This window comes from Lutra lutra, chromosome 10 (genome assembly GCF_902655055.1).
Source record: "Lutra lutra chromosome 10, mLutLut1.2, whole genome shotgun sequence".
Taxonomy (NCBI): domain Eukaryota; kingdom Metazoa; phylum Chordata; class Mammalia; order Carnivora; family Mustelidae; genus Lutra; species Lutra lutra.
Window position 1 is genome coordinate 58,355,777 of NC_062287.1, and position 16,542 is coordinate 58,372,318.

General features: G+C 46.1%; 1 protein-coding gene across 5 annotated transcripts in view; it reads left to right on the forward strand.

Annotated features, from left to right (window-relative positions):
• Positions 1–16,542, forward strand: part of STIM1 (stromal interaction molecule 1) — a 203,856-nt gene that overhangs the window by 113,640 nt on the left and 73,674 nt on the right. For all 5 annotated transcript variants that reach the window (XM_047690777.1, XM_047690776.1, XM_047690778.1 and 2 more), the window contains exon 2: positions 1,248–1,378. In XM_047690777.1, the coding sequence (XP_047546733.1) occupies positions 1,248–1,378 (131 nt within the window). The remainder of the gene's footprint in view (positions 1–1,247; positions 1,379–16,542) is intronic.

Genomic DNA, 16,542 nt, shown 5'->3' on the forward strand with positions numbered 1-16,542 from the left:
CCTCCCTAGGGTCACACAGAAGAGCTAAGACAAGATGCCAGGCTCTTTCTACTGTGTGTATAGTGTTTCCCAGGGTTCTTTTTTTTTCTTTTTTAAAGATTTTATTTCTTGACAGACAGAGATCACAAGTAGGCAGAGAGGCAGGCAGAGAGAGAGGGAGAAGCAGACTCCCCTCCAAGCAGGGAGCCCGATGAGGGGCTTGATCCCGGGACCCTGGGATCATGACCTGAGCCGAAGGCAGAGGCTTAACCCACTGAGCCACCCAGGGGCCCTCCCAGGGTTCTAAGAGAGGGAGGGTTAGGTGGCCTCAGCTCTTGTGCTGGCTTTAGTGCCACATGACTGTGTATTGGTGGTGGAGGAAGCTGCCCTGTGGGCCTGTGGGCTTCCCACGTTGTTGTAGCTGATGTGCTCAGGACCATGGGTGCCTGATAGCTCTCGCTGACTGTAACCCCCTCTGGGCAGGCTCAGCATGTGAGGGCTCTCTGCAGCGAGCCCGGGGCTGGCACTTTGCTACTCCCAGCAGTGATAAGGTGAACGAGAAGGAAAACATATTTTTTTGCTACTATGGTAAATGGGCTGTGTTCCTGTTTCTAGAAAGACTGTATTATTGCACATTTATTTATTGACTGACTCAAAGTGATATTTCATCTGAATATGTATTTCTTCCCTTACTAGTAAGGCGAAACTTTTTCCCCCTATGTCCATTGGTTGTTTGTATTTTCTCTCATTTATATATATATTTTCTTGTGAGTTACCTATTCATGTTCTTTGTTCTAGATCCCAGTGTATTCCTTTTTTTTAATTCAACATTTTTTTAAAAGATTTTATTTATTTGATAGACAGAGATCACAAGTAGGCAGAAAGGCAGGTAGAGAGAGAGGGGGAAGCAGGCTCCCTGCCGAGCAGAGAGCCCGATGCGGGGCTCCATCCCAGGACCCTGAGATCATGACCTGAGCCGAAGACAGAGGCCCAACCCACTGAGCCACCCAGGCACCCAATCCCAGTGTAGCCCTAATCTTATTCTTGACTTGCCTGCCAGGGATTGATTAGGATAATAAGGCATTGTCCCTAAATTGGGAAGCTCAGCACATCGTTGGGGAGAAGCTGAAGACTGCATGAAACCCATTTCTCACTGTACAAATAGCCAGTGAAGTGGCTGCCTGAGGATTTAGCTGCTGGAAACTATGGACCCTGGGACAGGTGGGTCGTGGCCCACAGTAATGTTGTCTCTTGCTTTTCCTGTACAGAGTTTTGCCGGATTGACAAGCCCCTGTGCCACAGTGAGGATGAGAAGCTCAGCTTTGATGCAGTCCGCAGCATCCACAAGCTGATGGACGATGATGCCAATGGTGATGTGGACGTGGAAGAAAGCGATGAGGTGAGCTCTCTCACCATGCTGTGGCTCTCTTCTCTTCCAGTGTGGACAGTTCCCGAAAGCTGTCCAGACACTCTTCCCCGTGGAGAGATGTTCTTGATGTTGGCTTGTTCTCTAAGAGCTCCTCCTTGTCAAGGGAGGTGATTCTGTAGGACCCAGCCTGTCCGCGTGCAGGCCTGATGTCTGTGTCTCTGCCTGGACTGGCTCCCATCCGCCTACCAGCCAGAAGCACAACACTGACTGCGCTGTGCTGTTTGAGAGGGAGAGGGAGCCCCGAGGTTGGTCTCTACAGTTCCCCTGCCTCCCTACTGTAATCCTGCTGCAGGCGGACGGCATCCGTCTGTCCTTGCTGTGTGCTTAGTCCTGTGTTGGCAAGCAGGAGAGAAGTCAAGGCGGTCATTATCTTGCCCTCTGGGAGTTTGTGCTCAGTTTGAGAGGAAGAAATGCATGTTCCTAGAAACATCATTCTGAATTCCAGGCCACAGTTGCTGAGAGCCTGTTGAGTGGTCCAGATAGTAGGCGTGAGAGGAATCTCTAGATGGAGAAAGCTCTGTTATTGTCTCACCTTTTGGCATCACTACAGTTCCAATTCCACAGAGCCCAGAGTATGGTCATCGTGTGTGAAAAGATGTAAAGGTTTCAGTTGATTTCCAGCTCAACACGAGCCAGCAGTTTGGTGAAACGGCCAAGTTGTGCCAAATCTTTAATAGTGATATGGTGTGTGTCACAAGGGAGAGGTAAGCCCAGTCTCTTCACCCTGCTCGTCAGCCCACCTTTTAAGTTTTGAGCTCAATTTTGGATCTCACGTTATTAGAAGCATCTGGAGCAGTGAGAGCCTGTAAAGGAGCTACGTGAACGATGAAGGGCAAGGAAACTATGAGATGGAGACATCCAATAGAATTCAGTATTTATAGATATCATGTATGTGCCAGGCACGGTTGTAGACATGGGGCTGTGGCAGTGAAGAGGACACACGCATCTGTCCTCATATCATTTACAGTCTAGTGGAGAAACATGAGCCTGGAAAAGAAAAGATTCAGGTAATAAAATTTCTATCTTCAAATACACTATGAGTGGAAGAATCAGATTTAAATTACGATGGTGCAGGCGATGAAAACCACAACACTAGCTAGTGTTTATTGAATTCTTATTCCGTGCCAGGCACAGTGTTAAGCTCTTTGCATAATTAACTCTTTTACCTTTCTTAATAGCCTTTTGAAGTTGGTGTTATTGTCAAGGACTGGGGCCTTGTGAAGGCTTGTTCCAAGGACACACTGGGTACGAGTACAGATCTGATTTCAAAGCTCATGCTGTGAAGTACTGGTGTACTATTTCTCTTATTCTAAAGACAGAACCAGGACCAGTGTGAGAAAAGTAAAATATGGGCATATTCTTTTAGAATAAAGAATTGTGTACCAGCGCCATCTTGTAGAAAAAGCTTTCTTGGTAGGTATGCAGTGAGCTCCCAGTCACTGAAGGTGGGCCTGTAGAAAATAGCACTCTACTGACTGGTTAGCCGAGGGGATCCTTGTATTAGGTTGAATTAGATAAGGTCCAAGGAATTTATAAGAGGACAAAAATAGACCTCCTGGAGCAAAAGTAGATATTCGGGTGGTGTGGAAGGAATGGGGCAGCCTGAGTAGGGACCCAGTGTGAGCACAGATGTGGAGGTAGTAAGAGCATGGTGGGTGGGTTGGTCAGACAGAGCAACCGTGGGGGAAGGCAGCAGGACAAAAACCTGGAAAGGAAAGTCGGGGCCCAGGCAGCCCGGCTGAGAGGTCTCCTTGTTGAACCTGCCAACTGTAGGACCTTGAGCAAGGACACCTGATAAAAGTGAGCAGAACTTTTAGTTGCATCTAGAAGTGGCTCTGGCCCTCAAAGGACCCAAATTTTATTTGCTTGTGCTGAGAATAAAACCATGCTCCTAGAAGCAGATAAGGCCTAGAGGCTTCCTGATCTCTCTCTGGGGGCCTAGCCACAGGACTAGAGGATGGATGGCACATCAGTTAAGAAGGTGATATGATCATGGGGCGCCTGGGTGGCTCAGTGGGTTAAAGCCTCTGCCTTCGGCTCAGGTCAAGATCTCAGGGTCCTGGGATCGAGCTCCACATCTGGCTCTCTGCTCCGCAGGGAGCCTGCTTCCTCCTCTCTCTCTCTCTGCCTGCCTCTCTGCCTACTTGTGATCTGTCTGTCAAATAAATAAATAAAATCTAAAAAAAAAAAAAAAAGGTGATATGATCCAAGATCCACAAATTCCTGGATATCTTTGTTATCTGCTCCTCCTTTTTTTCACTTTCTGCTGATTGCTTTGTCATGAGGGAGGAAGAAAATGTTCTTTTTAGTAGAATGTTCCACAACAAAAAGCTCATCAGCACAAACTGTTCTAAAATAACAAAAAAGCTGTCACCCTGCTCTTTCTTGCCAGTGGTGAGCTGTTCTTTTTCAAGTATAACTTCTGCCTTTGCCTTTGGCTCAGCTGCTCTCTCTGCAATCTTGGGCCTCTGGTGGTGAGGGGGGCCTCCCAGTCTGACGTTTTCATGACTCATCACAAGCAACTGTCTTTGAAAGAAGAAATAATGGTCGCAAAGTATGTGTGCTTGAGTCGGTGTGTAAACATATGAGACAACTTGGAGTGTCAGGTTCTAACTAGAGCGTGGGTGGACAGCTCAGAGCTTAGAATATTGGCTGATGGGCCCTGAGGCGTGAGTGATGAAACCCTACCTGTGGCTGACCATGAAGGACATGAGCTTCTCATGACCACTTAAAAGCTCGGCTGATTACCAAAGATCTTAGCGCAAGTCTGAAGGGTGCCCTATAAGGCCTCATGTATTCAGACCTCATATCAGTAAGTTTTTCAGATGACTGAACTATAACCTCAGTTCTGGCTCTCTTAATATTTTAGCCAATTTTTTTAAATACGTCTCTCTTTTCAAAGATTAATGGTGAACAGAGTGGTGCCTTTATTGAGTCATTCAAAACATGTCTTCAGGGCCTCTTACACGATTACCCCAGTTCCTGGATTCCCATATCCATTGTTGTGATTTCTTCCTATAATTTCTGTCTTATTTTTGATTCATCCCCATTTCTTTTTTTTTATTTTTTTTAAAGATTTTATTTATTTATTTGACAGACAGAGATCACAAGTAGGCAGAGAGGCAGGCAGAGAGAGAGGAAGGGAAGCAGGTTCCCCGCTGAGCAGAGAGCCCGACGGGGGCTCGATTCCAGGACCCTGGGATCATGACCTGAGCCAAAGGCAGAGGCTTTAACCCACTGAGCCACCCAGGCGCCCCTCATCCCCATTTCTAATTGCTGTTTTTACTCTGCTGTGAGCTATGAAATTTGACTTATGGCAAGCTGAGACTCAGCAGGCATTTTGTAGAAAATATATAATCAGTTGTGTCGGGGGCAGCCAGTTTGGCGGCTCAAGGACTCTCTTTCCTTGCTTCTGAGTTGGCAAGAGCTATGGATTGTGGGCCCTTCAGATGAGCAAGATGGCAGTATTGACGATGGTGCCCCTCATTCAAGGCTGGGAGAAAGTTCGACGAGCCCACCAGTGTGAAAATTCATGGCCTATGTTCTACTGAGACCTCAGGTGGGAACACTGCCCATTGGGAAAGGATTTGCTGCAGGGGGATGGTCCTATCAAGTTGTCTGGCAGTCTGAGGTATACAGAGAGAGGCAGTCAACAGCCACCATCCCTTCGACCTGTCCTGACATTTTGAGAGCAGTGTTATTGTCCTCCTGGAGCCTACATGGGAAATCAAGGGCATTTATCCAGCTGTTAAACGGATTTTTATTGAATACCTCTTGTGTGCCAGGCACCATTATAGGAATATGGATTCTATAGCAAACAAAACAGATAAGATTTCAGCTTTCATAGAGCTTGCCTTCTAGTGGTCTGTATGTCACAGGTGATTAAATAATGAGTAAAATTCTGAAATTAGGAAGAACTGCGATTGTAGTAGTTTAGTGACTTCTCCTTTAGTTTTCTTTTTTTTTTTTTTAAAGATTTATTTATTTATTTACTTGACAGAGAGAGATCACAAGTAGGCAGAGAGGCAGGCAGAGAGGCAGGCAGAGAGAGAGGAAGGGAAGCAGGCTCCCCGCTGAGCAGAGAGCCCAATGCGGGGCTCGATCCCAGGACCCCGGGATCATGACCTGAGCCGAAGGCAGAGGCTTTAACCCACTGAGCCACCCAGGCGCCCCTCCTTTAGTTTTCTTAGGTAAAATGGTGGTTAATGATTCCTACCCTTGCAGGGTTACTGTCAGAATTCAGTGAGAAAAGGTAAAAGTTTCTGGCACAGTGGTGTGTGGGTGGCTCAGTGCGATAGGTATCTGACTCCTGATTTTGGTCTGGGTCATGATCTCAGGCTTTAAGGATCGAGTCCCGTGATGGGTAGGGATGGGAGCTAGGTCAGTGTTTAGGTCTGCGCTCGGCCGAGAGTCTGCTTGAGATTCTCTTCCTCTTACTCTGTCCCTCTCCCAGCTTGCATGCTCTCTCTCTCTCTAAAATAAAAATAAATAAATCATAAAAAAAGGTTTCCGGCACAAATAACTCCCAAACTGAACAACAGAAACAAGCAACTCTAGAATGGGAAAAGATTTAAAAGACACTTCATCAAAGTAGTTACATGGATGACAAAGAAATGTGTGAAAAGAGTTCATATCACTCAATATCACCAACCATTAGGGAAGTACAGATTAAAACCACAGTGAGATACCACTACACATCTGGCAGAATGGCTAAAATTAAAAAAACGGACACCACCAAGTGTCAGGCGAGGAGGAAGAGCCACCGGAACTTTTGCTTATAGAACTTCTGAGAAAGTTAAACATGATTTGTTACCTGTCCCAGCAATTCTGCTTCTAGGTATTTACCCCTATAGATAATGAAAATTTGTATTCATACTAAAACTTGTATACAGTGTTAATAGTAGCTTTATTTGGAGTGGCCAAAAGCCAGACACAAATCGATGTCCTTCCATGTGTGAGTGTGTAAACGAACTGTGGGAAACGGCCCAGCAATAAAAAGGAATGAATATTGATGTATACAATAGATGAATCTCAAAGGCCTTGTACTGAGTGAAAGACACCGGACTCAAAAAGTGACATGCTCTGTGATTCCATCTCAATGACGTTCTGAGAAAGACAGAAGTGTAGGGATGGGAGCTAGGTCAGTGGTTACTATACGTTAGGAGTGTGGGGAGGGTTTGATTACCAAGGGACAGAATACAGGAATTTGGGGGAGTAAAAGAATTTTCCTGGGTCTGGGTTGTAAGACAGTTATGAGAGTCTAAGTATGTGTCAAAACTCATAGAACTATATCCCCCAAAAGTTAATTTCATCATATGTTAATTAAGAAAAAAGTTGTCAGCTTAGGAGCAGACACACGACTGAAGGTCAGTGATTGCTGGTAGTTTTCCCCTTACGTTTCTTCTGTATTTCTAGGAAAGCTCCCTACATCTGACAATTGTATTTAATGTTGCTTCAGTGATGTGTTTCTCTCATCAGGTTGTGAGACTTTTCAGGGCAGGGACCACCCTTATTTTGTTTGTTTGCCTCTGTTTTCCCCGTTGCCCAGCCGAGTCCTGTACAGATGGGTGTTTAATTTAATCACTGTGTGGAATGACTGACTAATACCGCTATAGCAGCCTGGTGTCTGCTGAGCCGGGAAGCTTGAACAAGGGTGTGATCACACATTTTGGGGTGGGGATGGGAAGGGTAGGTAGCAGTCGGAGCCCAGGAAGCTGCAGAATCAACTTCTGCTTTTGTTAGTGTCTGTGGTGTGTGGTGTGGGAGCATAGCACAGGGTTGAGAAGTGGTGCAATGGAGTCACACAGCCCTAGGTCTAAGCCTGGCTCTGCCTTTAGCAGCCATGGAGACTTGGAGAAGTTCTTGAATCTCATTCACCCTCGGTTTCTTTGTTAGAAGTGGAGCAATAATAGTAGGTGTCTCCTGGAATTGTTGCGAAGCTCACGAGAGATAATGCGTGAAGAGCACTCAGGACAAGGCCTGGTGTGTGGAAGAGGCTCAGTGATGGTTACCTTTTGCTGTTTTTTTGCTAACTATTATTGTTACTGTTTTTCTCAGAAAGAGCATACATTTTGGTGCAGAGAGGCCTGTGTTTAAAACTTGGCTTTGCACTTGCTGTGTGACATATAGGTGGGTAACTTCACCTCTCCAAGCTTTAATTTATTCAGCTGTTTGAGGAGGGTAGTTCTTTGGAGGGTTGTAAGAATTGAATGTATGCAAACAGCTGGTGCACGGATAGGTGCTAAATCTGTGTGTTTTCCTCCCTCAGCGTGATGGTGCAGATAGTGAGGGCTGGGCTCTATAGCAAGTTTCCAAATCAGCTCTCTCATCATCCCACGGCTGGTAGCACTAGCTCTGGGAGCCACCCCGCAACAGCGTGGTGACTTGACCAGGGCCCGCGTGCTGCAGGAGGCCGTCCCCTATTCCCCGAGTAGCCCACGTGATGGGGGTGAGGCATGACAGCCTCTGGCCCCTGCCTGTGTGCTTCTGAAAAGGTCTAGGTGAGAACTTCTCCTTTCCTCCCACCCATCTGGAAGACTAGAGGATTTCTGAGCCACAGAGCCATACTATAATACTGTCATCAGATCTGTTTTGACATTAGTGGGGTAGAAGTTGACTTGCTTTCTCCCTTTTGTATTGTTCCCCCATGGGGCCCGCTGGGTCCTGGGGGACTGTGTGGACTGTGGAATCTGGCACCAGGTGGAATCAGCACTGGGGGAACTGAACCTTGAGAGGAGTGGTTCCACCTGCAATATCCAGAGGCCTGAAGGAGTTGGACTTGATAGGAGGTGGTACATCGGGAGGGAGAGAAGCCCCACGGGCTTCCTGCACGTAGCTGGTGCTCTGGCCAGCCTGGGCTAATTTGGGTGCGGGTGAGTATGCCCAGAAGTACTAGCATGATTACTAAGAATTGCTTTCCCTCCTCAGGCTTTGGGCCTTATTTCTGTATGTCCAGACGGCTGTGGGCACCTCTCCGTGCTCCCTTGCCTCTAGTTTCCCTTGTAGCCCCCATGTTGTACATGCTGCCAATGATCTTCCCAAGTCACATTTTGGTGTCCTGTGTCCTGTGTGATTTTCTTTTCCAATTCCATCTGACTTCCTTTGCCAAGCACTCCATCCCTTCAGATCTGACCTTAGTCTTTCTTAAGACTCTCTGGATGGACCTCCTACCACTGTGGTTTTCCCTGGCCCTCATTGTCTCAGGCTCATTCCACGCTTATTGTAGTGCCCTATCTTTGCTCAGCTAGTTCTGCCTGTCTGGGATTAACTTCTTCTACCCTCCCCTTCAGCCCTCGGTCCTGTCCATATCAGTCTTAGATATCTTCTGGAATGCTCCGGACTCACTTGTCCTGAACTTTCCCTGACTTTCCCCACCTCCACCGATCTCTCTGTCATCCCAGGACTAACTCCCATAGCACGCAGTCGAAAGCAACTCAATTTAGCACGTAATTAAAATGTCTTGTTTTGTGCCCTGAAGGTTTTGAGTATATTCTCTTGCCTGTAAGTTTGTCTTTTTTGCACTATTACTGGAACTACTAAACACACCTCTGATCATTACTTCTGCCTTGTAAAGGGAGTGCAGTGGAAAAGGAACGTCCCTACCGTGTGCCAAGCCTTGTTCTACCTGTTGCATATACACTTTCCTTTAATGCTCAACCATTGTATGAGCTAGGTGTTACTGTATTTTAGAGATGATGAAACTTAAGAGTGGCCTACCTTTACTTACTAAATTAATCTAAACTCTAACCTGCCCTTCAGTGCTCCCACAATCTGCTTTTGGCTTTCCCACATTACACAGCGTTTACTTACTTTATGCTACAACCATCTCAAATGTGTTCTTTCTATCCAATTGCTGTGCCTTTGCTTTAGATAAATTTTCATCTCAGCATCTCTCTGGCTCCCATTTGCCTGTAAAAATTCCACTTGTCCACAAAGGCCTAGATCAGGGTGTCTCAACATCAGCATTATTGACGTTTTGGGCTAGACGGATCTTTGTTGTGGGGGGCTCTCTTGTATATTGTTGCATGTTTAGTAGCTTCCCAACTTCTATACCCTGGATATGGGTAGCAAACCTCCACCATCACCCCTTCTTCCCAAAGTTGTGACAACCAGAATGTCTCTATTGCCAATTGTCAGTTGCCCTGGGGAATAGAAGTACCCTGATTGGGGCGCCTGGGTGGCTCAGTCAGTTAAGTGTCTGCTTTCAGCTGAGGTCATGATCTCAGGGTCCTGGGATCTAATCCCACATTGGGCTCCCTGCTCAATGAAGAGTCTGCTTCTCCCTGTCCCCTCTGCCTATGCCGCCCACCCCCCGCTTGTGTGCTCTCTCTCTCAAATAGTAAATAAAATCTTAAAAAAAAAAAAGTAGGTTGAGACCTACTGGCCTAGATTAAATGTTTTCTCCTAGAAATCTTGTTGTTTCCCTATAGTGGGAAATAATTTTTTGTTTTCCATGCTCCAGAGTACTTGGCATGAATCTCTCATTTGGCATATTGCTCTGCTCTGTATTGTAATTAGTGCTCTATCCTGTTAGACTGTGAGTGCCTCTAGGGCCAGAAATCAGGTCTTATTCATCACTGTTTCTCCCATAGTATCTGGTGCAGGGCCTTACACATAAAGGTGATGAGTTAAGTTTTTTTGAAATTTGATTTGAAAGCAATGATCTTATCACTAAGTGCCCCTTCAATTGTTTCCTTAGGGCAGAGCAAGAGTACAAGTTTGGTTGGTCAGCGGTATGGGGACGGGGTGCATTGGATTTGTGAGTTCCTGCCAGGATAGTGGCTGAGTCAGTAGTGGGCTGTGTCTAGGAATGTGAGGGTCTAAGATCCAGATATGACATTCTTTGTTAGTGTATGATGTGTATATCTGACCTCTGTGACTCCTTCCCTAGCCCTCTACCCTATGCTGTGAGTCACATACAGAATCTGGATGGAGATAAAATCACTGTAGTTAAAAATACTAGGAAAGATGTAGAGAAAAACATGTACAAGCAGGGCAGAGATGAAAAAAAGAGGAAAAAAGGAATTCTGAAAGACTGTGTGACTGAGCAGAAGTATGCACAGTCTTTGGACCAAGAAAGATGAGGGGTTTAGGTTTACCTTCACCAACAGTTAGTTGCATGACCTTGGAAAGTTTCTTAAATCTGTGAGCTTTCATTTCCTCCTGGTCAAATGGGGGCAGTAGACTCTGCCTTGAAGGATTCTAGCAAAGACGAAATGAAATCCTGTGTAGAAAGGGCGCTTGGGTGGCTCAGTTGGTTAAGCGTCTGCCTTTGGCTCACATGGTCTCAGGACTCTGGGATCAAGCCCCACACTGCACTGGGCACCCTGGTCAATGGGTAGTCTGCTTCCCTCCTCCTCTGCCTGTGGCTCTGCCTGCTGGGCTCTCTCATTCTTTTTCTCTCTCAAATAAATAAATAAATAAATAAATCTTAAGAAAAGAAAGAAAGAAAGTGCCCAGCCTGTGGTTTTGTTCACGTTGGTACTATTATGTCCTCTCCCCCTGCCACTGCTCCCACCTACAAGACCCATGCTGGGGGCTTTCCCTACCCTCTCACACGGAACCTTTACAAGAAACCCGTGGGGTAGGTATTACTTTTCCCATAAAACCAATAAGGAAACTGAGACTGAATTAGCTCATAGCTATCCGGTTTGGGGGTTATTGCAACTCAGATCTACATGAGACGGATGAAAATGTTCTAAACTTGTGGTGATGTTTGCTCACCTCTGAAAAAGCTAAAAACTCTTGAGTTGTACACTAAACTGGTATGTAAATTATATTGAGATAAAGATGTTAAAAATGTGAAAGTGTCCCTACAACACTGGTTGTTGTAGTGGTCACCTCCGCCCTTGACTTGCTGTAGTCCAATCCCTCGGAACCCATAGGGCTCTACAGGAAACACTTTGAAACCCATGTTGAGTTCTGTCTCCATTTGCCCCACTCCTGACTTTGACAGATATGCAGAGGGCTTCCAAGTCAGAAGTGCCATGGTATCTGGAAGCAGAGACCTCTAGTTAGCTAACTGAGGCCTAGGTTGTCTGTTTTTGGGGTGAGTGTGGATGGTTTTTGAGGACACCTGACTGAAGAGCCCTGGGGCATTCTCTTTGGGAGAATCCATCCTCTTTTTCTCTCTCTCCCTCCCTTCCTTTTTCCTTTTTATAGTTGTCACTTATGGGAAAGCTAAGACGGCAAGAAAGTTATGGGAGAACCCAGGTGGTAATTCCCTCTCACCCACATACCAGGAACCTGAATCAAATTCTTGGCACTTACTATATGGAGCTCCAGGAGGGGCGATGTCAGAGGCAGCTGGCTATGTTGTCCTGGTTTTATTTTTCCTGGATTCACCTTGTGCTCAGGGCCTCCCTCTGATTCCCACTGGTATTGCCGTGCCAGCCCCTGGGAATCGAAGCTTTCCCCTTGGTCCCTGGACCCAATCCTGAACACATATTTCCTTCCTTCCTCTTTTAACGGCTTTGACTGCCTGGCACTTTTGCCTTTTTTTCCCTTCAGTTTGCTATATGCAAAATAGGGCAGAAAAGAAATAGTTGCAAACAGCTTTTCAGATAACCTCAGCATGGGTTTCTGTGTACATTTCTGTTGCTGCAGTAATTCTTCTCTGACATGAAGGATTGCTACAGTTTGGAGGCATCTCTCTGGTTTTTTGCCTTCTAGCTTCCTGCCAGTCTCCTGGTGCAATCACCATCTTATCTTCTGCCTTGTAGAACATTCTGACCCCCTGCCCTAATCTTGGCAAAGCACAGATTGAGGTCTGCTCAGGCCTTTTGGACAGAACAGAGATGAGTGATACCATGAATGATAATCATTCTTCAGGTGAAACCTGGTCCTTAGGCTAAGGGAATGACCCGTCCCCATTTTTTCTTGTAAACATTTAACTATAGGGTGACGGTAGCATTCACCTCCCAGCTCTCACTGAGTTCAAGTTCTATAGCCTTGCTCATGCATTCAGCCCAAACTCTTCTGAATGTCTCGAATAAAGTATTTGGACATTGCCTTTTTAAAAGTCTAAGCATAAGCTTTGGAGGCTGACCTGGATTCAGGTCCAAACTTTGCAGTGCAGAGCTGTAAGGCCAAGTAATTTGGAGCCTCACTTTCCTCATGTGCAAAGTAGAGATGAAAATAAGGTACTCTTTGCCATTGATAAGCCCTCAGGGTAGCGAGAGAGGCAGACCTGGGACCTGGCTGTCACAACAGCACATTTGCAGGCCGTGATGGTGGCGTGCGCAGGACTGTAGGAGTTGTGAGAGAAGTAAGGGCAAGGTAATATAACATGTGCTGGGGTAGCAGAAGACGTCTTGTCAGCCAGCACTCAGGGCAGGGGACCAGTTGCCAGACAAGCTGAGCTACACATCAGAGGGAGTAGGCCTCGTTTGCAATCTGTCCCAGTGCCTTGGCCAGATACAGCATGAAGCAGCAGTTCCCCCAGATGGGACCGCTCATGTTTCCAGGAAAACCCAGACGGTGGTTTGCTTTGACAGACAGGGAAATTCTTTCTCACTACGCAGACTGTTGTTTTCCTCACCACCCCCCACTTCGTTGGTGAGTCTGCTTTGTTCTGGACTGCAGTCCTGTCAATGACATGGACTAGGTAGATTTGTAAGACTTCTGTGTGTGTTTGTATGTGTAGCTGTGTTTATGCGCCTTGTGTTTGTTTTTTTGCATGTGTGTGTACATCATTTTATGCCTTTTTATATTTGTATGTGTCTTTCTGTATTTAAGCGTGTCTGTATGATAGGAAGTGGAGGCAGGAGAGAAACATAGATCCAAGGACACAGGAACTGAGAGAAAGCCTGTAAGCTGGGTCGAGAATCAAAGAGAAGGTAAGGAGGAAATGGTTAGGCAACAGCACAGTATGCAGGACCTGGAGGTAAAAACAGAGGCAGAAGTATAATCGGGAGTCCAAAGATGCAGTTAATGTAGGCTGGCGTGGACCCTACATGGTGGTGGGCAGAACGCAAGGATGGGTCATCTAGCAGCCAGAAATGGCCAAGTCTGCAGAGAGAGAGAGAGAGAGAAAGAGAGAGAGTGAGAGAGAGAGAGAGAAAAGCCCTGCTTCAGGTATAAGCTTCCAAATCTTCCTGTCTAAGGAGGAATCAGGGACTGGCCTCGCCTGCCTTTGGACCTAACTGGTGTTTGTGTTGATTTAGGCAAGTCTCTCTCTGCATGTCTGTGCATGTGTATCCCATTCAGTGTACTTCATGGCATTAGAAACAATTGGTTTTGATGTAACGGCTGATCCGCTTGAGGCTTTGTGACCCTCCCCTTATTTGTTCTCATGTTCTCCCCCACTCTCCTTCTCCAAACATATTTTGTGTCTGCTGTGTACTGGATATGCACAGACTAACAATGAAGACAAATTTTCTGCTTGCAAGGAGCTCACATGTTAGTGAGGCAGGAGAACATACATGTCCTAATAGATGTTGTGATGAGAGAGTAGCTCATCCCCATACTCTGGAATTTTTTTTTTTCCTGGAATTTTAAGAGGAGAGAATTTCACTTATCCTAGGATGCCAGGAAGCACAACCCAGAAGAAGTGATGCCTGAGATGGATTTTGGGAGTTGCAGAGAAGTTAACCTGGGGACAGAGGTGGGAAGGGTATAGCCAGTGAAGGAAGTCAGTGGTTCTTTTAACTTGAGCATAGAACGTAACAGTGGCACTGGGAGGGAGAGGTTGGAGATGACATGAGGTGGGAATGACAGGCATTAGCCAGATTCTTGCCATACTGAGGTACTTGGATTTTATCCCAAAGATGATGAACTAGAAGGACTGTAAACAGAGATGGCTCTCATTCTGACTGACAGGGTGTCAGAAGCTGGCTTTGCAGAGCAGGTGAAACTGGAACTTGGTTTTTAAAAGATGAGCAGGGTTTCCTGATGAAAAGAAGAAGGAGGAGCATTCCAGGAAAAAGGAACTTCATGAGTAAAGGCAGGAGGCAAAAGAAAAATATGGCAAGTTTGGGAGACATCAAGTAGGGAGGTGTCTAGGGAATAGTTTCTTTATAAGATAGGGTTATCTTTGATGGCTGGTGTGTGGTTCCTATAAGATAACAGATGGTAAGAATCCTTTGTGACCCATAATGCTGCATGAAAATGTCATTAGTGGTGTTGTTATCCAGCTTCTTCTCTTTCCCCTTGGTGCCCAGCAATGCCAGCCCCTCCCAGCTGTAGGTCAGGTAGGCGTGAGATGAGCAGTGTGGCATAGATGCGCCCGTCTTTTCTTGAGCCACCTGGCATCTCGAAGAGCAGGAGCTAAGATTAGAAGTCTCTGGGACTCAGAGGTCAGGGGCCGGTTGGCTCAGAACACACCATTCTCCACAGTATGAGCCCTCCTGCCAAAGGAGCTGAGTTCAAAAGAGTGAAACATTTATGAAGCACCTTTTACATATAGGCACCGTGAGGGACGTCTTACATGATCTCATTTTCTCCACGTCGACCCTGTGAGGTTGTCTGCATTTTACAGGCTTATGGTGACCTTGTGACCAAGTGCTGTATCTGGGAGATTTGTCTCAGGTATTACTTCAGAAGGCTTTCGATGTCTCTGGGGGGTGAGCAAGCTCTCTAATTAGTTCAGAGTGGAAAACTCTGTGCGTTTGAGGCAGTGTGGGCTTGGAAGGATTGGAAAGAGAGTTTCTGGACTCTGTCCTTGGGACTGAGGACGGATTCAGCTATACCCTCCACATAGAATAGTGGTTCTTGCCGACAAGGACTGACTCTCTCTGTATCTGTCTCACCTCATTTTTTGTTCGTTCGTTTGTTCATTTGTTCATTCCTTCCTTTCGATTTCATTTATTTGAGAGAGAGAGTGTGAGAGAGAGCATGAGCAGGGGGGCGGGGTATCGGGAAAGGGAGAAGCAGGCTCCCTGATGAGCAGGGAGCCTGACGTGGAGCTCGATATGGGGCTCGATATGGGGCTCAATTCCAGGACCCTGGGATCATGACCTGAGCTGAGGTGCCCCTCATCTTGGTGCTTTAGTTATATCTGATAAATCTCTGTATTCAGGGCATCTGGGTGGCTCAGTGGGTTAAGTGTCTGCCTTTGGCTCAGGTCATGATTTCAGAGTCCTGAGATCGAGCCCTGCATCGGGTTCCCTGCTCAGCTGGGAACCTGCCTTTTTTTTTTTTTTAAATAAGATTTTATTTATTTATTTGACAGAGAGAGAGATAGCGAGAGCAGGAACACCAGCAGGGAGAGTGGGAGAGGGAGAAGCAGGCTCCTCGCTGAACAGGGAGCCTGATGTAGGGCTCAATTCCAGGACCCTGGGGTCATGACCTGAGCAGAGGCAGATGCTTAACTGACTGAGCCACCCAGGTGCCACAAATAAAATCTTAAAAAAAAAAAAATCTCTGAGTTCTTGGATCCCAGCACAGGGCATGTCACATAGTGTTGCTCATTTAAATGGCTGGTTGGGCAAATGAATAAATAAATGCCTCTTAATAAAGGCTTCTAGAACACCTAATGTCTTCACTACTCCCTCTTTCTTCCCTTGAGGTACTAGAACACATGAGTAGATTTTGTTCTAAAGGAAAGTTATTTGGTATTGCTCTTTGACACATAAGCCTAAATTCTCCCTCTTACAGTGATTAGGAGCCAGAAGCTTGTAAAAGAGGAACCTGAGTTTGTCTTACTCTTTGTCTTACTCCTTTTTTTTTTTTTTTTTTTTTTTTTTAAGTACGCTCTTGGCCCAGTGTGGGGCTTGGCTTCACTACCCCCAGATCGAGCTGCATGCTCTACCAGTTGGAACATACAAGTGCCCCAGCCTTACTCTTTTATATTCTTTGTTCCCAAGCCTTTCCCCTTGTCCCCTCACTGCCTAAAGGTGAGTGGCATTTAAAAGGAACACATAGTGAGTACTCAACTCTTTGCCAAGTGTTCTGTTTTGGAAATGGAGTCTAGGAAGTTTTCCTGCTATTAAGTGCTTGGCTGGAATTGGGTGTCCCAGAGTCTTGGAAAGTCATGCCTAGGGCCAGTAGTATGGGGGAAAAATTGAGAGGGGAATCAGAATTGACTCTTGTTTATAGGGGTTGTAAGGGAGAGAGAATTCCTTAATACTTGAAGCTATAACAGAGGGAGGAGTAGGTATATTTAATCAAGGGGTCATGACCCCATTCCTGTTTTT